This window comes from Pholcus phalangioides, unplaced genomic scaffold (assembly GCF_987345545.1).
Source record: "Pholcus phalangioides strain wild (caught in Gottingen) unplaced genomic scaffold, Ppha-v1.0 ptg000042l_1, whole genome shotgun sequence".
In the NCBI taxonomy this organism is placed as follows: Eukaryota; Metazoa; Arthropoda; class Arachnida; order Araneae; family Pholcidae; genus Pholcus; species Pholcus phalangioides.
Genome location: NW_028301628.1, coordinates 489,862 through 517,068, shown reverse-complemented (window position 1 = coordinate 517,068; position 27,207 = coordinate 489,862). Strand labels below are relative to the sequence as shown.

At 36.0% G+C, this 27,207-nt stretch overlaps 1 protein-coding gene across 1 annotated transcript in view; it reads right to left on the bottom strand.

Annotated features, from left to right (window-relative positions):
* LOC149063841 (UPAR/Ly6 domain-containing protein qvr-like) overlaps window positions 1–6,947 on the bottom strand; it is a 201,200-nt gene extending 194,253 nt beyond the window's left edge. The window contains exon 1 of the mRNA XM_089255163.1: window positions 6,621–6,947. Coding sequence (XP_089111289.1) covers window positions 6,621–6,672 — 52 coding nt within the window. The 5' untranslated portion in view covers window positions 6,673–6,947. The remainder of the gene's footprint in view (window positions 1–6,620) is intronic.
* Between the last annotated feature and the right edge of the window lie 20,260 nt (window positions 6,948–27,207).

Here is a 27,207-nt window from a genome sequence, read left to right as displayed (position 1 = left end):
ATCACCAAGATATCTTTGGCAGTAGTTTATTATTTTTGTTTATAATGCAGTTTCGTTTTGTTCTCCTTGAGTCATTGTTTAGATCTTTTCGGTCACTATTTGGTCCTTTTCGGTCACTATTCGGTCCTTTTCGGTCACTGTTGTTGTTGTGTTGTTGTTTTTTTTTTGTCTCCTTTTGGAATACTTCTGTTTCCTTTCTCCTCTTTCCTTTGATTTTCTTTTGTTATTTTGGTGTCTGGTTTGTTTTCCTTCTTGTTCTATTTTCATTTTTAGTTTTCTTCTTGTTTTCTTCAAGTTGCTTTCTTGCTTCTTCTGTTCACTAATCTTCCTACATTTGGTCACTAATTTTGTTTCATTTTGGTAAACAGCTTATTTCCCTTCTGTTTCTAGTTTGTTTCTCTTAGGAAGCGTTCCCATTACTCAATGTTACCCTCACTATGAAGCGTTCTCAACATTCCTATTAAAAAACAGTTCTTCTCCCCTATTTTCGGTAAACCCCCGTAATTCCAAAATTATATTTGATCGTAAACGATTTGTAAGTTAGATGGCAGCACCAACGACTTCACAAATCTTCAAACACGTTCACTTTCAGGCTGCAACATTCATCCCTCCAAGAGTAATGAAACACTCTTCCAATTTTTTTTTTTTTCTTTCTCTCATTATACATCGGGGATAGATTTCTTGTTCGAAACAGCTCCAATTTCCTCCGAGAAAAATTCTATTTTGATCATCCGTTCTACGGATTTATCCGTCCGAAATCTAGATCTACAATTTACTACTTCTATACTGAATTAACTTTGGATTACCCGGGACACATAGGAAGAAAATATTTCCCCAACTAAAGAGGAGAAATATTCGTGAAATGGCCACCCGATCAAACGTAATAGAACCCATTCCGAAAAAAGCAAAAAAACTTTATATATCTCTTTAAAAAAGGCTTTTTCCGTGCTTCTTTCCCTGAACGTTTGATGGTTTCTTTGATCTTTTTTATTATTATTTTCACTGTAAAAGCTGTTTAAGGGAAACGACCGAATCTTTTTCCTCCCCCTCCTGTTACTCCAATTTTCTCAAAAATACTGTATCTCCTCGAAACGGAGTTCCCGATTCGATTGCTAGGAGAACGTTACGATTCCATTGCTGTTAAGATGCATTGACTCTTGATATTATTATTTCGGAGGTGTCTTGATATATATTCTTGAAATTCTCCAAGTAAAACTGTAATAAAAAGAACTCCGATTCCGTCAATAAAGTGTAGAATTCGGATCTTTCAATGAGCGGGAAAAATAAACGTGCTTGTTCTGATCCGAAAACTTTAATAAAAGTTTCTGGGTTGTACGTCGCGGGGGAAGTAAAATTCAATCCCCAGGTTTTTCCTGAAAAGGGTTGGTTTTGAAAATTTTTGCGGTTGAGAAATGGAAGAACATTCCCACGTAATGGGTGGTTTAATTGTAAATAGTAGAGTCCTTTCACAAACATTCCGTGATTTTTGACAAAAGAATCAATTGAGTGCCTGTAACTGTGAAAGACTTTTCAATTGGAGTGAAAAGGGGTTTGAGCAAAAAAATTTCGAGTTCCTGATGGTATTCAAGGTTCAAGATTCGTATTTGATGTATTTGAAATTGGATTTGCATAGACCTTCGGATGCAAATATGTAAGCAGGATATGCACATTTTTGCACGGGGTGGCCAGTTTCTGGTGGGACTCTTCTTGTTCTTTGTCATTATATGCATATTTGAAATTTCTCTCTGTTTATTCAAGTTTCCCTCTTAATCAATACATAGCTGAAACAGATTTGGAAGTCGTTGGAAACATTCCTTCTGTTCCTTTTGTGAGATCATTTTCAAAATTACGTGCAAGGAGCGACGCTGAGCTTTTATGGGGCGTAACGTTTCATTCAATTGCAAAGCAAATGCAAAAAACTTCATACGTCAATAGGTTAGTCTATTCTTTATAAAATAAAATAAAAATAAATAATGAATGACAATGTGTGTAAAACTATTCAAAAGAAACAAACTTTGAGCAAGTTATCAAGTTCCCTCTGCGAGGGGGATACTTGTACCTATTCGTCGCGGACCACATCTGACCCGCGGACCATACGCTGAGGAACACTCAAAGGTCTTTGTTATCGCAGTTCTAAATAAGCTATAACACCTCCGAATTCTGTCACACAAACGTAGGGGGTTGAGTTATCTCACTTCACTTTAGATGTTCTTTTTTTTCAACCTCAGGGAGTTAAGCCCTGATTTCAAATATTATGTGTATTTTATCGTTAAAGTCTGGTCTGAACTCCCTGAGGTTAAAAAAGAATAAATACTACAGCGTGAAAAAAGAACGCCATGTTTGTGTTGATCTTAGATCTGAAAGGGTTTAAGTGCAAGTCCTGATCAAATAGGGTCTTCAGAGTGGAAAATAACAGTACAAGAAAATTACGAGAGAATAATTGCTTCGTTGTTATTCTTAACGTTTGAGGAAGTTTTCCGTACTTTACGATTATCTCGATTTTATATCAATTTTCGTGACTAATATTTTTTTTCCTTTACATCCATCACCTGTAGACATGCTTTCTGATTCTAAAACACATTGCAAAAACATATCGGGATTTCAAAGAGATTATGATGTTTCTACATACATGCCTCCAATGTTATTTCAAGTTATTTAAAGCTCGAATCCACACTCGAGCCAGATGCCAAAACAGCTATAGATTCAAATTTTAATAGCGATAAAATTCCCGGGCGCTGATTTACGATAAAAAATTTCAATTGTCAAGTAAAACAGAACAAGTCGCATTGCACAACGATAATACAAATTTTTCTTCGGAAAATTCAGGTAAAAAAATAACATTAAAAATGTGGTAGTTGAAATTTTTGGGATAATATCAAATTTAAAAAGTATTACATGCATGGAAAAGCAAATGATACAGCTACTCTTATAGAGTAATAGACTTGGGTTTATAACCTATGCTCGTGAATATAAAAACATTATTTATTCGTCAAAACAAAATCATATGGTTCGATGATTTTGTGAAGTTGTTTTTTGCGCATATAGAGATTTTCTGCACAAAAAACAACTTAACGTGAACGGGGGGGGGGTTTTTTCATTGATACATAGTATAATTGACGAGAATGCGGAAAATAAAAGCACCCGAAATACCGTGCATACATATAGCACTATTTTAAAAAAAAACAATAATCAGTTAGTCTTCTATTAACTTATGAATCATAACGATTGTGATTTGAGTAATAACTTATAAAGCCTTCTTTGAATCTCAATATCGTAACCCTTTGTGGAATATATAGTAGAGTAGAACCTCGTTTATCCGTATCTCCCTGCTAACCACCATCGGTTTCCTCATTGGTAAATCATACTTTTGTAACGACGAAATTATCGAAAAAGTTCATAAATTCTACTGCCTATCATGGGCGTAAAGTTAATAGAAATATTGGGAGAGGCTCACAAATATTGGGGAGGCAATATTTACGTAGGCGTTATGGAGATGATTCGCAAATATTGGAGGGACTCGTGCCCATGGACGGAATACAAGTTTACGTCTATGCTACCGATGACAATAAAGACAATTGGAAACGAAGGGACTTCGTAAATGCACATAAACAACAATCAGTGCATTTGACTGGTTTTTTTATTATTATTATTTCGGTCAGAACAGCAAGTATATATGTTGATCCATAAGAAATAATTTGGTTATTCATAAATTTTCAGGATTAGAATTCGCTCTTTCCTTCGTGGATGCAACAATTTCGTGATGCATCCATGAAAGAAAGAACGAGGAGGGACTCCTCGATATTATTATTGTTATATCCGATTATTATTGCTATTATAGTTGATATTGGACTCTAATGCTGATGCATATTCAAATATCCAGAAATTTCGATTTTCCGACGTATGCTTCTCCCAATTACATCGGATAATCGAGGGGTTCTACTGTACATCCATCACTTCATACGTTTTCTGGCTAGACAAGAGTGTCTTCGAAAAGAAAATAAATTCAATTTACATTCATTCATTTCCACTAATAATTAATTCGAAAAAACCAATATTTTTCTGGCATTAAAAACTTCACGAAAACTTCTAGTTTTTCATATCTGAGTAATTCAGTTACGATTCCGATGTGTGTAGAAAAGATGGTCGCTATTCATTTTTACACATTCGAGCCAGTTATTAGATGTAAAAAATGATTTCATACATTATTTACCGAGTGTTAATAGAAACGGGAAAGAGTAAATTTATTTTTTAAAAGCATTTACTCGATTTTAATCGACACACAGACATTAACCTACGGGTTTAAAACCTCAAGAAAATTCGATATTTTCCAAATTCCAATTAATTTACTGACCAAAATCAATTACAAAACTAAAATTATTTATTTAAAAATTTACTGGAACAAATTTTTTAGAAATTATGAATTACTGTTAGAAATTTTTTTTTTACTATTTTTGTTATTAGTTTTTGGAAATGTAGTTAAATTTTAATTTTTGAGTAAAAATTTGTATTTCTCCGAATTCAACTTCAGTGATTCTCAGTTCCAATAAACCTATGTCACGATGGGAAAACGGGTTCCCGGTTCATATAATAATAATTATTTATTTGCTTATGGGGCCCGGCCCATGCAAGGACGGCATACAAAGATAACATATACTAGTAATAAATAGCAAATCATTAGTATACAACTCGTGGGACACTGAATAAAACCCACACACTTCAATTAAAAAAATTTTTAAGAACCACAACATCATTAGACAAAAATTAAACAGTTTCCAATTTGATATTCAGAGAAGTGCGAAATTTTAAAAATTATGGCGGGTTTGCATATACAATACACGATTTTAATAGGACTAATAGGATTTTAATAGGACTTAATAGGACTCTGTAAATTAAATAATGCGCATTTTCAAAAATAATATGGAATACGTCGGAGGAATGATGAAATCTCACTCCCGGTTCATATAATTCAGAGATGACGTTTGAGTTGCTTTCGATTCCTATACATAGAAAACAAATGGAATATTTAAAAACCAATTTTGCGTCATTCGTGAAGTTTCTATAATGACACGAAGTTCAAAGTTTGACGTTGTGAAAGGAAGGATTTCCACAGAAAACGTTAGAAAGAAAAGTTTTATACTATTACAATTCATTTTTTACCTGTAAAATGTTGTTTTAATTGATTTTATTTGATTTCAGTCATCACACAAACTTTTACCGGTATTATTAATATTAATACAGTCGAATCCTGTTTTAACGAATGCCGTTATAGCGAAAATCTCGTTTTAACGAACATTTTTCTAATCCCCCAGAAAAGTTTAAATTGGAACAATGCGAATACCTGGAATTCCTTTATAACAAAATTTCGTAATAACGAAGTGATTTCTACAGTCTCTTGGAATTCGTTATAACGGGATTCGACTGTATTCAAAAACTCCAAAAAAGGCCAATATGTTCTGAATCCTAATTCATTGACTCACCAAAAGCAATTATAGAATAAAAATTTTGTTAACAATTTATTTTTAATTTATGGAAGACTTCTAATAGAAAAATTTACCGGAACTTTTAGAAATTATAAATTACTATTATAACTTTATTTACAAGTTTGTTTGTTTTTTTGTTATTAATTTTTTTAAATGCAATAAAGTCTCTTTTCTCACGTTTAAAATTTATCTCCCTCGAAATTCGACTGCAATGATTCTCAAGTCGAATAATTCTATGCCATGGTTATTCCTGGTTCTTATGATTCATCTTCAGAGATTATGATTAAGTTGTATTTTATTTCAGTTCATATGAGAATCGATGAGATATCCTTAAAAAATCCATTTCGCGTCATTTCTATAATGACACGAAACTGAAAGTTTTACGTTCTGAAAAGAAGGATTTACACAACAAAAGTTAGAAGGAAAATTTGGAAAGAAGTTTTATAATTACAGTTCACTTTTCTGTATATTAAAATTATTTTCAATAATTTTTCAATAAATTTTACCGGATTTTAACCATTACACAAATGCTAACCTATGTTATATTAATATATAAAAACTCGAGAAACGTCGTCATTTCTTGAATCCTAATTAATTGAAACACCAAAACAAATTATAAAACTTATATTTTTTACATATAAAAAAAAAATTTCATCAAAAATTTACTGAAACTAATGTTTTTGAAGTCGCGCAAATCGCTGTTAAAAGTTTCTTTTTTGTATTAGTGTTTGAAAATGTAATTTAGTTTAATTTTTCAAGTTCAAAATTTATCATTCTCGAAATTATATTGCTATATTGCAATAATTCTCAATTCGAATTCATGGTTGAAGAGTAGGTTCCTTGTTCATATAAGAAGAAAGAATAGAGATTATTATTGAGTTGTAATCAATTTTTGTGCATAGAAGGATCGATGAAATATGTAGAAAAATCCATTTTGTGTCGTCCGTGTCATTTCCATAACGACACGAAGATCAAAATTTTACGTTCAGAAAGTTGCCACAGAAAAGTTTGCAGGAAAATTTGAAAAAAGTTACGGAATGACAACAAAAAAAAGAGAAACACACCCACGTGACTTTCGATCACATTCAGCCAATTATAAAATCCAATCGGTTGTGATGCAAACAAATCCTAATTACTCACCCATAACAACGACGAGCCATTCAATTGCTGATATGTCGGTCATGGAGCGCATCAGCAGGCCTTGTATGGGAGACAGGCATTCGATGCCGAAGACCTTCTTGCAGGCACTCCGCGAACAACACACCAAGAAATATCAACAATAGAATGTGTTTTGTTTCTATAATGTGAAAGAATTCTTATTGTTTTTTTTTCTCTCTCTTTATCAAACAAAAACTCAAACACTATTCGGTCTTCACGAAGCGGATACTCCGCTATCGGCACACGGCGAAACTGGACTGGACGACGACCACCACCAGCTCCGTCAGCGGTCACCCTAACGTGTGGTTATTCAGCTGTGGAGTAACTGACTGATTAAGCTAGAAAAAACTGCCCCCCCTAATACCACGTGGATCGGCACCGTGGAGACTGCGCTGATGTTGTTTCGGTGTCGCCATCTAGTGAACAAACTTTTAAATAATATATATTAAAGCTTTTTCTAATGTTTAATGAACGAATGAGATTAAAATTTAATAAAAAAAAAAAAAATATTAAAATTTATATTCATAAAATATTAGTTTTAAAAAAGTTAAAGTAATTATATATATATCATTTTTTCTAATATGAGTGATTCGATTTTTAAATTCCGATGTAGTCAAGTCGTGGCACCTTTCAGAGTTCAGAGACTTTTTCAAATTTGTTGCAAAACTAGATAAATTGTTCTGAAATTTCGGTCATGTACAGTGTGAAACATAATTATAAGACTTAAATTTTAGTGAGAAGCACGGGAAAGAGCGAAGTAAAAAATATCAAAAACTGCAAGCTTTTTTATGACGGCACTAAATAACTTTATACCTGTTGAAACTGAAATATTTGAGTAAACTAAAATTCAAAAAAAACAAAATTTAATGTAAATTTACCAAAATCAATATTTTGTATAACCAACGCCTCTGTTGCTAATCGGAGCAAAAATACGATTTGGTGTGGGCTCAACCAAATCAATAATAGTGTCAAATAGAGACATCATTCCAAGCCGGTTTTATGGTGGCTTATTGATGCTCGATGGAGGAAAATTTTGCCACCCACCTGCAGGGTGATCTACCTCAGATACCTCTCGCACAGAACCGAAGTATCCTCAAAGTGAGAAAGCTTTTCAACATACCGAACAATCTCCTGTGAACCAGCAAGTGCCTTACATCGTTTGATCATTTTTGTCGCACCACGGTCATTTTCTGCACACAAGGCCTAATTAGACCGGGACCTATAATTTATTGCCGATTCCGAACGGCAGGCTTGTTTTTTTTATACCCGTCGAAGGGTTGGTGCGCTAACCCCTTGATGGGGGACTCCCTGCGGTAGCAATTCTTTCTGTGGTAATGTCGCCGTTTCTGTTGCACCCATGTATCAGGAAAGTTTTCTAACAAGGACGAACCGGGTATCGAACTCGCGACACCTCTAAACAATCTTTGGTACTTTAGGCGAGTATCTTATCGACCTGGGATATACCGCGCGCCCCTAATGCTTTACATCAGTCACTTAGGAATATCCATTCAATTTCGAATCCAAGGGCCTCTCCGCTGAGGAAGGGGGGGGGGGTTCTTTGAGAATTCTGACAGCACCAATGCCGAGTACAAATGATTTCGTCAATATTCGATCTGATTTCTTGCCTGGCGAATACTGATTCATCGATGGAATTTTCATCGTTGAAGCAGGATATCAATTTTTAATTTTTTGCTCAAGTTCCCATGGCCAACTCGCTGAGGAAGGGGTCCTGCGGTGGATATAGAGATGATTCGACGTCACAGCTTATGTGGTGATTTGTGTCGTGCGATGCGCATGCGTCAAGTGTTCTCTAAAATAGTTTATTTTTGTTATGTTTCATACACTGTTCAGTTTGTTTTTTTTTCAATAGTTCGTTCTGGCTGATCCGTGATCTTTAGAGTTAAATGTTGAATTAAGTTATTTCCATCACCTGCCTCGCCTGGTTTGATCTGATCGTGTGTGTGTGTGCACAGAGCCATCTTAAGAGCATCATGGGCCCCCGGGCCAAGTGATTTTTCCGAGCCGTACCTGATAGATTTTTGAAAATTTCAACCGGTTCTAATTCCTGTGAGCCCCCCGGGCCGTGCCCGGATAGGCCCATGCGTTAAGACGGCACTGTGTGTGCACGTGTGTTAAGTTTAAACCTCGAGTTTCATTGCAATGCAGTCCCGTTGTTGATCTGGCTAAAAACTGGTGATACATTTTATGTGGAATCGCACAAACTAGGATGCCTCATAGGTTTTCTATGGGGTTGAGGTCAAGGGAACGAGCCGGCCATGAAAAGACATTCATGTTTTCTTGCTTGAACCACTGTTTTGTGTGACCTGGCACATGAACTAACGCATTACCTCGTTGTAATATGCAATCTTCGCTACAAACAACTTCTTTATATATAGCAAGTTGCTCAAGCAAAATTCCACACAGCCGTTTTGAGTTCATCCTTGGAACAGAAAAACTACATCAGTCTTTCGTTGGGCAGAAACGACATATTTTCGTATATTCTTCGATGTCATTACGACCGAGTTTGACTGTACTTTCAGTGTTTTTTGAACGTTGCGAATTCTCTTTTGAATATATCTAATATAAAATGCTCTCGAGTATGATTATTACAAGAGTATTCTTGGGTCTTCATATTGAAATTTTATACTTATGGATTACCCTGAAATATAGAAATCATACTCTATATACAGCGACAGTAATCTTTGTTCTCTCGCTGGCACTGGGAAAGCCAGTGAATCATCAGCATTGAATAATTTATTCGTTTATAAGCCGAAACTATTTGAGATTCCTCCCAAATTTACGAGCTCTTCTTTTAATATGCAACATCCACAGGAAAATTTTCCTTTATGAGGTGCGATCGAAAATGCTACGTATCTGTTAAATTATGCATAAAGGAGTATAATGTAAATCGCGAAACTTTGAGACGAGGGAATGCGCGCAGTCTTAAAAAATTCGGAATCTTCAGGCGAAAATAAAGGGTTCCTCTTTATTTTTCAAGGATGGACCAGGATCTAATTTAAGAACAGACTTAGAAATTTTTAGCCTTATTTTAAGTAAATACCGGTCCCCGTTTCACATTACTTGACTTTTGTGTGAATACTGTAGCTCAGGGTGGACCAACTTCTCTCTGTTCGTGTTCGGGGGGGGGGGCAACATAATGGTCAGCTACAGCTTCGCGGGCCGCACCACGGATGATAGATACTCCGATGTATAATCCGCGTCAGTGAAATGACCCGAAAACCTAAAAGAAAAAATTCATTCCTTTATACATTATAAGAAGGGATACGTAAATTTCGTATTTACGAAATAACCGCGATAAATGCGAAATTTGCCAATTTTGACTATATATGAATTGCTGCTTTTCTCAGTAAATATTAAGAGACGATTACTCCAGCATAAGTTTCTCAAAAATAAGTTTTGACAATGAAATTCTAGCCCCTAAAATACCGGTTTAGTTGACTTTTGTTTCCGAGTTCTGTAGGAAAATTACACCAATTGACAATTTGAAAGGATCAAACTTTCCATTCGCATTGTGTAGATTTGAAATCTTTTATGCTCAAATTTCAAGGGCATTTTTACGAGAAAAAAAATTTGACAAATGAGTACAGTATAGTCTCGTTTATCCGACTAATAAATAAACGGGCCGGCAGAACGTCTAATAATACGGATGTGTTAAGGAAAAGCCTATTGAACGTCAAACTATGTCATAATTTTGCACATTACGAACCTAATAATCATGTTTACAGAAAATCAAAAGAAAAATTAAGTGAGAAAATGAACTTACAGTTACAGAATATTATGAAGTTAAATACATAGTACTTAAAAAAGTTCAGTTCTGTGATGATTTAAAAAAAATTTTGATCGTAGTCTGTTTTCCTGACGAGTGCCGTTTCTTCGTTGCCAAATCTCGCCATCTTTGCAGCATCATTATGTCGATTCCTGTAGCTGCTTCTTGTTGCTCAATGTATTTAATTGCAGTTTCTAGAGCCTTCATACTCCGTCGTTATGTGAAATTCTGAAAGCTCAGCAGTTGGTGCTTGAGCATTTTTTTTTTGCGGTGGGACGTCCGGTAATAAGGAAGGTCGGATAAACGAGATTATGCTGGAATTGATGAACGGCATAGTATTCTGCTGAAGACACAGCAGCAGAAAAGAATTGAAATAAATTGAGTTTACACATGGCATCCAGCCAGTATCGTCTTAATGCATGGGTCCGACCGAACACGGCCCAGAAACCTCAAGTTCAGAGGGGGGCCTCATGAAAATGAGATCTGGTTCCAATTATCGAGAGTAAGCATTTCTAGCAAGGTAGGGGGAGGGGTCCTCAGAAAAATCATTTTAGCCGAAGGCCTATGATATGCTATTCCCTCTTTTAAATATATTTATTTTTTATTATTTTTTATTTTTTGTGAAAAAATGACATTTTTTTGCGAAATTTACGTATCCCTAATTATAAGAAATTCAGCGTATCGTGATTGGTCGCAATGAGTGATGAACCATTACGCCACTCATAGTGAAATACTTGATGAAATTTAGATTTGAAGTTCAGCGAGTGTTTGTTTTCTCTCTCTCTATATATATATATATATCATTTTATTTTCTCATGTGGTTGCCGATTCTTGTTTTAAATTTCATTGTTTCATTTTTTTTTTCAAATAGGCCATTAAAAACGCCGAATTAAATTTTTCAATGGAGCTGCCATCATCTCATATGAATAATACCATGGAATAAAAGGATAAGAATTTCGTAATTTAATTTCAAATCACCTAGCAAATTATTTGTCGCGTTTGTTTTTCGCCAGAAGCTCCGCCCCTCGTGACGTCTTGCTACCTTTCTTGCTCGTAGTAACCACCAATCACTGCGTGCTAATGCATCTTGTGGTACTATGAATGTAAGGATTGTTGTTACATGACCCATGAACCTCGCAGATTGGCCTCCGCCATAAGTAACGTGGTGGAACACGAGCAACTTTGTCATCAAACATTTTCACCCTATGCTTTGTATTCTTCCACTACTTTTAACAGAGAAATTACAGTTTCTCTTTTGCAAATTCCATCTAATAACATCCATAGTTCGAATTTTACAGTCTAAATTTTTTTTGAAATTTTTTTTTCTCTTTGATTTAAAATGGTGCCTCCTATAACGGCACCACTTCTGCAGCGTAAGGATCAAATATACGTTCAAGGAATTGATTAACGAATAAGTAGACTTTGACGCTGCCGCTGTGATGGTCGAGGGGTCCTATTGACAAACTCGAAATCACAATGGCAATATCGACTCATTTGCCTTCACGGACTACTACTAATACTACTTAACCGTACATGAAACTCCTAAACATTCCTCTGAGGAAGTTATAACGGATCGGTGCATGCCAGAATGTGTGTTCTGAGTGGATGTGTGGCCCAACGTACTCATGTTGTCAGAATCGTGCTTGTTTCCATATGATGAAGTATACAGATGGAAATGCTTGAATTTTTTATGTTGTGTCAGTATCGTGCTGTAAGTCTGCCTGCTCCCTGCAGAGAGAGTTTTTCAAATGTGAGACGGATTCGCGTTCTCCCCTCAAAATTGTAAAACCGCAGAAAACCCACTTTTGCGTGGCGTCGACGGAGTTTCAAACTGGATCCTCTACCATTACTGATAAATACCCTAATCAGTGAAAACCTTATGTGAAACATGCTCTCGTCATAGTGAAGGCCGAATCGAACTCTTCTACTTTTCTATATTTCCGTATGTCGGAGGTAAACGGCACTATATTCATTTTCGTCAATACTGGGATAACGCTATTATATTATTAATTTACCGGTGGAACAAAAAAGTTTGAGAACCCCTACACTACACGTAGGTATAAGACACCAATTCTTATTTCAATAAATAAATGAGATATTTAGTTTATAAAACACACAAGCACGCTCCAGAGAAAAAGATACTAAAATCTATAAATGGCGGTCCCCTGTGTAATTCCCCTTTCGGCACATGGTGCCCTTAAGTTTTTATAAATCATGTGATATAATCTCATTAATGTTTGTCGGACATTTATACAGTTAAGGAGAATTTTCTATCCTTCATCTTCTGAGATCTCCTGTGGAACGCACCAGACATGGCAATAGTATTCTTACCGATAGAGTAAAACAAATCAAAATTCCTTCCCACAAATAGAGGAAAAGGAAAAACAAACAACCTTATTCTGGAAACAGAATACTCGCTAATATCCTAGAACGTCTTAACAGGATAAAAGAAGTCTGTATTTCTTTTCATTCTCGCGTATATAACATGTATATATATTTCTTCAATGTGTCTTTTACTTGAGGAGATTTCTCTCAGGAAAAAATTCGGCTCCGGTTCTTGGGAATTAGTTCAAAATAAAGCAAAAGAAGAAAAGAAACCTTTTTCTTTGAAAGCGAAAGAAAAGGACTTAGGTTCAAAGAATAGGATCTCTCGAATGTGAAAGAGAAAATAGGGTTGTTATTTTCTTTTTCAAGGGTCTGGAGAGAGAATAAGCGTTTAATCTACGTGAGACCCATTGGATCAACTTATTCAACGGACGAATTGTTGCTTTCTTTTAGTCCAGTTTATATGTCCGAATAAAAACAACTTATTCCTGAACAGCATCGAAAGTCCTTCGAGGATGACTCGCTACATCTTAAAAGCGATAGAGTGGCTTTAACCCTGACTCTTTTCCGTCGAATGAAATTCGCGGCACGAATATCTTCACCTATTGGCCGTTTGTTTAGACCCTTTTCTAATCCTTTGGAATAAGAACCCCCCCCCCCTCCTCTGTCTGATGGATGGCGACTTTTCTTTGTTTTGGAGAAGGAATGCTTGAGGAATTTTAAGATCGAAACGTAGATTACTGCACTTAAATATTGTTTATGTAAGTCCATACAGGATGTCCTTTGAGTACTAATGCGGTCATTATCTCATCATCCGTTCGTCGTAGAGGTAGGTATGATTCCGATGAAAAAATAAATGCTCAAAATATGTTCAAAAATCGCCCTGCGCCAGTTTTGAGAGTGAAAATACGGTGTGTCACACAATTGTATGAAAAAATCTAAAATTTAAAAAAAATCTAAATTTTTTATACGATCCTTTTGTCCTCTAATTTGAATGTTGTTGCCCTGTTTCTCCTGGGGCCAATTAAAAAAAACTTTCACGTTTCTAAGTGCAATATTAACTGAGATATTTGAATTCCAAAAAGCGAAGAAAAGTTGGGAAAGAACAGCGTTAAATGAGGGGGAGAAGAAGTATTTTCTATTAGTTTGTGCTGTTCTTTCCCAACTTGTATCCGATCTTTGAATTGAAATATCTCAGCGAATATTTCATTTAAAAAAAACATTGAATTATACATATCAAAAAAAATCTTGATATGCAACGGGTTTCCTTCTTACACCTTGGACTTACTTCGTCCTCACACCAATAACTATAACTGTTCACTTTGGACACAACCCGCCATACCTAGGACTAGCGTATGGTATGTATTTGCTCCTTCTGCATCTATTTTATATATTTTTATATTGACTGCTACTTTGCTTTTTTCTTCAACCTGGCAAAAAACATTTGTTTTATCTTCTATTTTGGTTTTTGAATTCAATGGTACTACAGCAGAACGTCGGGAGATCGAGCATCCATTTAGGCTGTGGAAGGCAAGGAAATGCTCTCAGAAACGTTCTGTGTTAAGCTAATGTCAGGGTGTCCCCCACTCATGAGAGCCTTAGATATGGGCTGTAACTTTTTTCAATTTGGAATTCCAATTTGAATTTTTCATTCCCATTTGAATTTTCATATTTTTGCTATCTCTTTCCAGTTCACATAATTAATTTGTTTGCAGTATTTGATTTAAAATATGGAACTTTTACAATATATATATATATCTGGGGTGAAAAATGTATATATATGCTTTTTTGAAGTTAGAGGACAGAGGGCCGGTATAGAAAATTTTGGTTTTTGTATTTTGTGACACACTGTATTTTCACTCTCAAAACTGTTACAGGGTGATTTCTGAACGTATTCTGAGCGTTTGTTATACCTCAACGACGAACGGTTGATGAGATAAAATTAGGACTTTTTTTACCTGAACCTTTTTTATGTGGGCCGGAAGTTGTGCCACACCCCCCCCCCCCCCCGACGTAAGCATTTACAATGTAGGCTGAACGTGCAGACAATGACACTGAAGAAGTTACTGCCGCGTGCCATTTTTAAGGACTTCAGTTATGAGAGACGAGCAATTAAACGAAACGATAAAAATCGATGATAAAATAAACGATAAAATGAAAAGGGACCTCAAAAAATAATCTGGAGAAAAAAAACTATACGAGAGAAACGTACGGCGTTTCCAATTTTTATTTCTACCATTTAGGACACGCTGTCGCTATAACGAGGCTGTACTGAATCCGTGAGAACGAGTGAGACACTAAGATTTAACGACTTGCTGAAAGAGGACATAAAAGTCAAGCTGTTATACGCCTTGATTGAGAGCAATGAAATCCTTCCAAACAAAAAAAAAAACGGAAAATTCCATCGAAATTTCGTTGAATTTGCGAAAAAGAAATTTGCAGGCATCAGCTACACACGAAGACTCGTAAACTATTTCCTATATATATTCTTTCTTATCCATTTAGTTTTCTCCTGGAAGTTGATTGACCAATCAGAGACGACATATGTATTTACGAGGAGACTTCAAAAAGAATCGAATTTTCCTTATTTGAACGTTTCCAAATGAACTCTCGTATAATGCTGTACGAGAAAAATATTCAAGGATTTCTTATATAACGAGCCTCCGATCTTCTTACTTGATGGACTGATAGAAATATTATCAAAAATGTAATTCGCCTTCGATTTACTGTATTTCAGATTTGGTACACGTGCGTGGTTTGTTCAACAAGTATCCGACCATAATTTTTCGTGCGTGAACCAATGAAGCTATTGAAGGCGTGGTTCGGTGCGCATATGTAGGCAGTCATAGTGCGCCATGTTTGAATTTTTCCCTGCTTGCAGAGGCAAGGCAGCCTTTACTAGATGCGGGGGGGGGGGAGGCGATGCAAAAATAATAGCTGGGCCGGAGGCGTCCTTATATGGGCTAGTTTTTCACAAAATGGCAGGAAAAACAAACAAAGCTACTGCATTAATCGCGATGGAGATTCCAATTTGCGACGTAGAACCTCGAATTCACTATCCTGGACACAGTTATGAAGTAATTCATTGGCAGTTATTCATTCATTCAGTTAATGAAGGAATTCATTGGCAGTAATTCATTCATTCAGTTAATGAAGTAATTCATTCATTCAGTTAATGAAGTAATTCATTGGCAGTAATTCATTCATCCAGTTAATGAAGTAATTCATTCATTCAGTTAATGAAATAATTCATTCATTCACTTAATGAAGTAATTCATTCATTCAGTTAATGAACTAATTCATTGGCAGTAATTCATTCATTCAGTTAATGAAGTAATTCATTGGCAGTAATTCATTCATCCAGTTAATGAAGTAATTCATTCATTCAGTTAATGAAGTAATTCATTCATTCAGTTAATGAACTAATTCATTGGCAGTAATTCATTCATTCAGTTAATGAAGTAATTCATTGGCAGTAATTTATTCATCCAGTTAATGAAGTAATTCATTCATTCAGTTAATGAAGTAATTCATTCATTCAGTTAATGAAGTAATTCATTCATTCAGTTAATGAAGTAATTCATTGGCAGTAATTCATTCATCCAGTTAATGAAGTAATTCATTCATTCAGTTAATGAAATAATTCATTCATTCACTTAATGAAGTAATTCATTCATTCAGTTAATGAACTAATTCATTGGCAGTAATTCATTCATTCAGTTAATGAAGTAATTCATTGGCAGTAATTCATTCATCCAGTTAATGAAGTAATTCATTCATTCAGTTAATGAAGTAATTCATTCATTCAGTTAATGAACTAATTCATTGGCAGTAATTCATTCATTCAGTTAATGAAGTAATTCATTGGCAGTAATTTATTCATCCAGTTAATGAAGTAATTCATTCATTCAGTTAATGAAGTAATTCATTCATTCAGTTAATGAAGTAATTCATTGGCAGTAATTCATTCATCCAGTTAATGAAGTAATTCATTCATTCAGTTAATGAAGTAATTCATTGGCAGTAATTCATTCATTCAGTTAATGAAGTAATTCATTCATTCAGTTAATGAAGTAATTCATTGGCAGTAATTCATTCATCCAGTTAATGAAGTAATTCATTCATTCAGTTAATGAAGTAATTCATTGGCAGTAATTCATTCATTCAGTTAATGAAGTAATTCATTCATTCAGTTAATGAAGTAATTCATTCATTCAGTTAATGAAGTAATTCATTCATTCAGTTAATGAAGTAATTCATTGGCAGTAATTCATTCATCCAGTTAACGAAGTAATTCATTCATTCATTTAATGAAATAATTCATTTGGCGATTTATCATATTTACCAACTCGAGCTTGAGATTAAACACAATCTTAGTTGAATATGATAAATTCTCGGTTAATGGCCTAAAATAAATGAATCAGATTTTGGAAAAAAAATTAGAGTTTGATTTTACTGTCCGCTAACGGGGAGTGAAATACAATAAAACCTGTCTTCAACGGAACCTGTATTAAGCGGAAACCTGTCTTTAACGGGAAAATAATCGTGGTCCCGTGATTTCAATGCCAAAACACGCATTAAAAAACCTGTATTAAACGGAACCTGTCTAAGGCCGGCATTGCACTATAAAAGTTTTGTAAATATTAATTTGTAAAACTTGAAAAATGCAACCAATGACCGTATCGGTTTCATTCGAGCAAATGTAACTAATAAACTTATTGGTTGCATTTTTCAAGTTTTATAAAAGAACTTTTCTAAAAATTTTACAGTGTGATTCCTGCCTAATCCCGGGATTACATTATAAAAGTTTGATAAAAGTTATTTTATAAAACTTAAAAAAGGCAGCCAGTAAGACTATCGGTTGCATTTGCGCGAATGTAACCGGTACGATTATCGGTTGCATTTTTCAAGTTTTATGAAAGAACTTTTATCACATTTTTATAGTGTAATCGTGGCCTAAGGCCGCGAATTACATACATGAAAAGAAAAATATACGACCACACATATAAAGTAAATTAAAATAGTGAGAAAAGATAAAATTCAAAAATAAAAAGTAATCAATAATTAAAATGAAAATTTCATTAATTATTCAAAAATCAAAAACAGCATTTGCAAAGAAAATAAGAATGTACACTTGTACACACACTGTACATATACAAGTAATAAATAGAAACCAATTATTTTTTCGCAAAGATATTTTGTACGTATATTTTTAGAATGCGAATGACTTCTCTTGATCTGACCAAATCAGACAATATAGGCGGCCAAGAAATAGACGCTTTCTTAAGTTCTCTTCTGAAATGAACCCTCTCCTTCGTCAGATTTTTGCATGACAGAAGAAGATGCGTAGGATCTTCTTCATCGATTCCACATGTAAACGGCGAACTATTGGCAAGTTTCATTCTGGCGAGATAACTTTGAAAGTTCCCATGCCCAGTAATAAATTGAGTCAAGTGGAAATTGATGGGGAGAAATAGTGACATTTCTCATTCTCCCTGGAATCGAAGGGATGAATTTCTTTACCGGCCTGGCATTTTTGGAACTGACATATTCCGTGTTCCACTAATGAATTGATTAGTGTAGATAAACATATTTATAGTGAGATTTTGGGACTTTCACAGTTTCTGTAACATCAAGAAGTGTAGCAGACCGTGCGAGATCATCTGCCCTCTCATTCCCAGTGATGCCACAGTGACCTCGAACATGTGTGAAATCGATTATATATTTTTTCTTTTTAAGATCATTTATGAGACATTGTGTCTCCACCACAAGTTTTTCTGTAGAATTTATATTTTGTAGACTCTTTGCAAAGAAGAGGGAGAATCTGAACAAATCAGCGCACTATTATTATTGTTTCCAACACAAGATGAAATCCACATCGTGGCAAGATTCAAGCAAAAAAGCTCGGCTTGAAAGAAACGAAACAGTTATTTTCTAATCTGAATTGTCGAAACACGAGCGCAACCTCTTGCTTACAAACAACGTAAGCGAGACCTACTTTGCCATCAACTTTACTGCCATCAGTGTAACAGATAAGATCGTACTTAGGAAAAGACTCTTCATTGTAAAATTATAGGTGCGATAGCAGCTCGTGTCGCTAGGTGCGGGAGAGATGGAAAAGGAACTATACCCGAAAGGGAATTATCATCACAATTTCTTGAAATTAAGTTTTTGCCCACGTTATTGTAAAGAATAAGGATGTCAATAGGTGTTTGCCCAGAAATAGCAAATAATGCCTCGTAGCTAATTGAACGATAACCTCTAACAATCTCAAAAGAAATCTCCGCTGAACTTTCAGAATATTCTTACGATTGGTTTTCTTTTTCAGGGAATCACCCCAAACTCTGGAAGCATATGTAAAAATAGGAACGATGGCCTGATTGTATATTAAACACAAGACATCAGATTTCAATCCAAACGTATTTTGAGAGACTCTCAAAATTCCATTCAAAACACTTACACATTTTCTAGAGAGGTATGAGATGTGTTTTTTCTACTGGAATTTTTTGTCGACAATGATTCCTAGATATTTCATTTCTTCAACTGCCATTCCATCCAGAGTTACATTGATTCCACCTTCATACGGACATTTTTTATACACCATCTTAACTTTACTTTTTTTCAGGATTGAATTCCGTCTTGTAAGATTTGGCCCAAGAAGTAACCAGATCAAGAGTTACCTGAGAAATTCCGCAAGCATCAGTAAAATTCTTCCGTTGAACAATCAAAAGCAGATTATCAGCATAACCAATCGTTGAGCAGTATTCGTAATTTGAAAGCACATGCAGGAGGTCATTTATTATCAAGTTCCACGGAAGAGGTCCAGATACCGATTTCTGCGGACACCCTTTTTTCGGGTAAAATCCTCGAGAAGCATTGTCGAGAAAAATTTCTGCTGAATGATTTTTCAAAAAACTTTTGACCAGCAAGTAAATGTTCTTTGGAGCAAGATCCCAGGCCACCAAGCGTTATCAAAATCTCCCTTGAAGTCTAAGAAACATAAAATTGTATACATCTTTCCCTTCTTTACGAGATCACACAAAAGCGCAATGGCGTCCTCCGTTGAGCGCTGAAGAGTGAATCCATTGTCGATTCCGTCAAGACCCGGAGATTTCCCCAATTTCTATTTCTTAACAACACCATTCACCTCATCAAGAGTAAAAGGCTCATCATCAGCTGTTTCGAATGGAAGTGCAGCATCAAACCGGATGGCTCTGTAAGTATCATGATCGTCATTTGTCTTGTTTGGAGGAAAAGACTTGTCAATGATTGCGCTGATGGACTGACTCTCCATACGTTGCCGTAAAAACTCCCTGAGAAATTTCAATACCAGATACTTCAACAGTCCTCGGAAAGTTGTTTTTGATTGATTTGTAAATTTTTCTCCAAACATTATGAGTATTAATATCAGTCAGATAGAATTTTTTTCCAGGAGGTTAGCTTTGCTTCCTTTAATTTGGGGTCATAATTATATCTGGTTTCAAGATATTTTCTCTTGTAGATATCTTTAATAAGCAGAGATTTCTGCTTATCTTCGTCTGGAATCTTGGAATCTTCGTCTAATGGCATTAAGCTGCTTTCTCAAGCAAGAAATTTCAGCTGTCCATCAAGGAACTATGTGTTTTTTTTATTCTCTTAAACGGGATAAAAGCATTTGCTGCACTGATGATGGAGGATCTTGGAGTCTCTCGACTAGAACCTACAACAGTTCAATATCAGAAAATTCATGTAGACTTCGAACGAAATTCTTTTCAAAATGTGAACAAAAGGTTTTGAAACCGCTCCACTTTGCTCTCTTGATGTCAGAGTTTCGTCGTCAAAGGAAGTAGTGGATTTCTTCTGTTTGAGAGAAGTATTTTAAAAGCAATCATTCTGTGATCAGACATTGAATCTATATCTGGAATGTTCCAATCTATGATTTGTCTAAGAATTTCTTGATCGACGACGGTAGCATCGATATAACTGCTCCCTTGACTACCAACAAAAGTTGGGCTAAAGTCCTCATTTACAACTACAAGATGCCATGTGCAAAAGAAGTTTGTGAGTTTGAGTCCTCGAGAATTAGTATTAGAGCTATGCCACAGATCTGATTTACTGTTGGTGTCCATCCCCCAAATAAGTCGAGTAACATTCATGTTCGAGAGAGCTGAAGAGAGTTTACCGAGATCCAAATCAATGTTTTTAGCTGGTTGAAAATAATAAGAGAGAAGAGAGAAATCTATGCCTTCAATCGAAATATGTACAGTAACCATGTTGAAGTCAGTGCTATGAACATCTAGAAAAGAAAATATTTTCTTAGATTGGATGACGATGGCTGCCTTCACCACGCCCGCTGACCGATGGAAATGAACTGTGTAAGAAGGAAGAAATCCCGGAAGACTGCCTGCGAAAAAATGCGGCTCTTGAATAAGAGCTATATCAATGTCATCAGATTTCATGCTTAAAATAAGTCGCTGCGTAGCTCTCTTACATTTATGGAAATTAATTTGAACAACTCGTAGACAAGATCCTGAATTCAAATTATTATTCATAATGGATTCGAGAAAGGGTAAGATTTCTCATAAATTTATCAGTCGGACAGCAGCTGTCATATGGTTTATGATTTACATCCACACGCTTGGATGGCTTTTTGGTTTTTTCGTTAAAACGAATGCAGTTGGCACAAACATTTTGATTTTTCTTATACATTCACTAGATTTATGATTGTAGCCCAAACACTTCAAGCATCTATTCATCACAACTAAGTCCTCCACAATGCACATCGACCAGTCAAATCTAGGAGATTTTTGTAGTAAGCATTGCTTTCGGACTGCAGTAGGAACATTGACAATAACATGTCTCGAGTCATTGAACTTTTTCCCCAACACAAATCTTAACCTCGATTCTTTGTGCTTTCGTTGTCGGAGGAACATATCTCCGGATTCTGGTCAAAAATTACTTGGACTTGGAAAATTATTTCATCACTGACAGAATTCAGCACATACTTGACCAAGATCGATGGTTGTCTGCCCCTCGGTATTTCTGAGACCAGGTTAGAGTATCTTTTCGTCAAGGACTCGCAAAACTTCTTTCTGTCATATTTTCGGAAACACATTTATATAATCACAACTTTATCATTTGGCATTTTTCTCAGCCCTTGGGTTCCGATCCCAATCTCTCGCGGATTTATTTGCCCCTTGATAAGTTTTTTGACCTCGTCCGAAGAGCATTTCTGATCCTCAATTGGACTGACAAATAAATCACACGTTTGCGACAATCGTTGGTCTTGTTTTACTAAAGGCGTGATAGATGGCGGCACAATACATACCTGAGCGTAGGTACGATTTTCAACGGCCTTGAGAAGGGACTCCTCACAAGCCATGTGAAAATCAGCAGACTTTAATCGCTCGAAATTACTGGTAATAAAACTTTTTAACTCACTTAAAGTACTCCTTCCATCTTCCCTTTTGTTCGATAATTCCTATTACACTTCGATAACAAAGTGCTTTCAATTGTCTGAAACAACTGTTTACAAGAGGCATGGAAACGCGTCTTCATCGTTCGCCGCCATGTTGCCACCACAGAATATATTATTCACTAAATTTCATATTTATGGCTTCAGCGATTTCGGCTCAGTGTTGATTGCTCCGTATAACCTTTGAACCCCATTCCCAAAGGGAGCTGGATTTTGCAAAATCCTTTCCCAGGAAATCTCTACATTACAATACAAAAATACTGACCAAATTAATACGACCCCCCTCCCATTGAACCCCACTTAGCGGTCGAATTTTGAAAAATCCTCTCATAGTCATGGAACAAAACCTCTAACCAATTTCATAATGAGCTTCAGCTGTTTTGGCTTGGTGTGATTTCTCTATGAACCTCTCTTTTTGACACCCTTAGGGGGTCAATTTAGAAAAGCCCCTTCTTCATCTTCTAACAAAGAAGATAAAGATGGATATTGTTGAAGTAGATTCTCTCAACTATGGTTCGTAAGTGATTTATAACACGAAATATATATGATGGATTACAGTTGGCACTTCATAACACAACTATGGTCCAAAATTTAATTTTTTTAAAAATCCATATTTGAACTGCATAAGTATGCTGACCATATTTGCTCCAAAAAATACGTGAAATTAGGTCCGAAACACAGGAAAATAAGGGAAATCGCTAATAATCGCCAAAAATGATGCCAAAAGTAAGCAAAGTCGCCAGCTCATGCTAAAATCACAGAAAAGTCGCCATTCGAGGAAAATGTCGATTTGCAGTGAATTAAAGAAAAACGTCACAAATATGTAAAATAAATCTTCTTATTTGTATTCAATCATAATTATTTTCATGTAATTTCTGAGCTGAGGAGTTAATTTTAATCGTGACTTGAACAATAAAAACATCAAGTTGGCTTCGTTGAAAATACGTGAAAAAGCGGGACATTTTTGGAGAAAAAGTCGGGACAGCCAGAAAAACAGAAAAAACCGGGACTGTCCCGGCAAATACGGGGCATATGGTCACCTTATGCATAAGGAATTTAAAATTGAAAAAAAAAAACCAAAAAAGTGTTTAACCTTGATGCTCGATATTTCTAGAGGCAATATCAGCAAAAAAAATTTTGAATAGCTTGAATATAGAAGTTATGGTGATTAATCTAGAAAATGGTGCTATTTTGGACCATAGTTGTGTGAAATTACGGTACCAATTTTTTTAATGCATTTATATATTTTTTTTCTATCAAATTTTATGTTATACATTTTTGGATAATTTTTGTTTTTCATTCCAATAATAATAACGCTTCTCTCATACTCTCATGCGCTTTTGTTTTTTTCTCGTTCTCTTTCACCGACGCATACAGGTAGGTCACTGTATACTTATACCCGTGGGGATAGAGTTGGAAGTTTTACAGACCCTCCATTCTCACACACCACCAAGCAATGGGCAATGGCTACAAGCTTTTCTCCATCTCATATGGGGTGATTCAGGAAAAGATGGGAAAAACTTGATAGTACACAACAATACAAATACGTAATTATGCCGTGGGTCACCTAAGTAATCAAGTAATATGCCACGGATCACTTAAGTAATCTATGAATGTGCCGCGGGTCACTCAAGTGATCTGTAAATGTGTCCAGGGTTACTTGAGTGATCTCTGAATCTGCCACTGACTTACTTCAGTGACCTGAAAATGTGCCACTGGCCTACTTCAGTGATCAGAAAATGTGCCACAGGCCTACTTCAGTGATCTGAAAATGTGCCGCTTTATTCATTTTTTAGGTTTGAGGTGGCGGGCCACATTAGATTACCCAGCGGGCCATAGGTTTAGCATAAATGGCTTAGAGCATAGTTTAACAACCTTTTTTGTGTCATCGCCCCCTTCTTCAGAAATTTTTTTCTCCCATCGCCCCCCCCCAACGCAATCTAACCCATAGGATCCTATGTTATACCCGTAACTTCTACCGCCCCCTTGAACATTCCATCGCTCCCCCAAGGGGCGCTAACTCCCACGTTGGGAATCACGGGCTTAGAGGGTGGGTCGCAATGAATTTCTTTACCCTAGAATAGTACCTATACGCCTAAGAGACAAACTTTCGTATGGGTATTATTAAGCATAGATTTTTTATGTACCATTCTAGGGTTAAAGAGGAATTTTGAGTGTTTAGCCTTGAAATGACAGTGAAATTAACAGAAATTGATTTCAATAACATATAAATGTATAATCGGGGGGTGCTCGTGCCTTTAATCATCGCCCCCCTCCCCCGAGTACGTCTCTGATCCCAATATGCGTTAGGAGGTAGGTGTAGAGCTGATGAAATTCTGCTGCCAAGGGGAGAGGGGTCAGAGTTTTGCTGACAAGAGGCAGGGAGGGCATCAAAAATGGCTAAAAATTTGCCAAAAATGGCTAATGCTTGCACGGCCCCTAGTAAGAAAAAAAACATTCTGTGAGAGGGGTGGAGTGTTTTGTGATTACGGAAAGTGAAATCTCCATAATCTCGATATAACGAAACTGTGGAGCAAAAAAAGAATATAATTGCGGAGGGATTATATCTTTGTATCGAAAGACAACATTATCATCACGTGCCACCAAATTTATGCTGTTGTTGCCATTTAATGAAATGGTGTCGCCTTATAGTGAAATTAATCATAACTTCATTATTTTCTAATCTGACGCATTTTCACTGTACCAACTGCTTATATATGGACCAAATGAATAACACAGTCGAATCCCGTTTTAACGAATACAGTTATAGCGAAAATCTTGTTTTAACGAACACTTTTCGCAATCCCTCAGATAAGTTTACATAGGAACAACGCAAAGACCAGGAATTCCTTTATAACGAAATTTCGTTTTAACGAAATGATTTCTCAGGTCTCTTGGCGTTCGTTACAACGGGATTCGACTGTATAATATATAAATGTGAATTATTTGAAGAAGAAAATTTTTTTTTTCCCAACGGTTCGATATTACGACCTCCCAATATAACGTCTCTTTTACATTGAACCGGGGGAGGGGGTCATTATGAGGAGCGTCTACTGCATTGTGGAATAGCAGGAACATCCAAAACATTGTACAACATAAGAAACACCACTTTCCTCTTTTTAACACTGGCGGAGCCACAAGCGCTCGCGTCTTGCATCTCATAGCGCAGCCCCTAGCCATCCATGCATTAAAAATCATCCGTTAAAAAACAAAGATTCATCTCGGTCATCTCCCTGTATACTTAAACTAAATCAATGACATCCTTTTAAAGCATTTAACGGTTAATATCTAAGACCAAATTACTAAACTCATCAATATTAAATTCTCATTGAAGATAATTACGGAGCTAGTTTTATTAAAGAAAAAAAAAATGTCATTCTAATCTCTTTCCTTCACATAGAACGATTAATATTAAGTACGGGGGAAGAAATTTGTTAATGGAATTTTAGGAAGATATATCGAGAAAAATTATGGTATGGTAATTATGAATTCAGTCAATTTATTTTATACATGGGGGTGTTTCCATTATTCCCCCTTGCCGCATTTCACTGGCAAACCGTTGGTCTTATAGATGAATATTTCTAATTAGAAAAAGTATAACAAAATCAGGAATGTCTTTCCCTGTTCTTTTTTTTAACCTCGCACATGTTTTTTTTGTAATTGCATATGAATGCCCGTAAATGACCAAGAGGGTCATTTTGATCCCATGACAGGGATCCTAATTATTTACTTTTTCTCCTGGTAATTCAGAATTTTCTCCGGGCACGACCACGCCCTCCGGGGCAATGAGCTAAAATCGCGTAAGCGACAGAGCCTCGTCGTACTCGGTATTCACGACCATATGTATTGTAGCAAAGTACATCAGGATGATTAGCACAAATTCTTCGGCTGGGTGTCTTTTCTTTCTATTCACCAACCTTCAAAACAAAGCACGACTTTTCTCCGGACAACTCATTCGGTAGTAAATGACCCGTGGCGCTCGTTTGAAAGAAAACAAGGAACTTTATAAGCGGTGGTAGATGCAAACACTAGTTCAAGTCAACAAATATGGCTTCATACAATCAGTTGATAGCCGCACGAAGGAGAAGAAAGTAGAAAGATCAAGAATTAATCCAAGTAAAAAACAACCGCTACTTTGAGTTGTATGGTAAAATATTTCATAATTTAGCTGCTCTGAAAATCTTAAAAACTAAAGCTGTAAAACGGTTCCATATTGGAAACTACCAGAACACCAAATATAATCAAAATTAATTGAAAAATTCCAGCACCAAACCAAATAATTTTCTTTTACGGCTGTGTAATCAATAAAAAAAGATAATTATATACATTGTATAAATGCATAATAAAATCATCTCTCTCTCTCTCTCTCTCTCTTTAAAAAAAATCAATAAAAAAGGAGACTTTAAATCCCTCCTTTGGGAGATTTCGAAGAGATTGATCGCTATCCAAGACCTTTTGTTGGCCACTTCGATCCAAATTAGAAAAAACTGTTTTTCCTTTCGGCTCTTATCAGACATCTCTCTCTCTCGCTTTTTATGGATGTACATAGTTGTTGTTGGCAGTGATGGCGGTGGGAAATTGTCCGGGAGATAGTTTACTGATTTTTTTTTTAGATTTTTTTTAACGTGAATATTCGGGAGAGAGAGACGAGCTCAGCTCTGGAGCTGCTCCTCTTATTGCCTCTCTCTACTCTCTCGCACACACACCACGTCTCACTATCCAGCCTATGCTGCCACCAATGATTCTCTCACTTTTTCGTGAAAAGCGCAGAGGTACACAGTCAAGGCAAAGCACATCTTGGCTTGATTCCAAAAACTTCTGATGCTGTGTCGGGATGGACGAAAGGAGATGCAAGGGAAACCAACCCTATATCTATCCATCTCGATCTCTGTATGTGTGTGTGTGTATTCGTACCTAGCTTCCACTCTTATGTCACACACACACTCTCTTCCAGTTGTGTATACGTACGCGCTTGATGTTTGAGGGGCATAGGCACGCTGCCA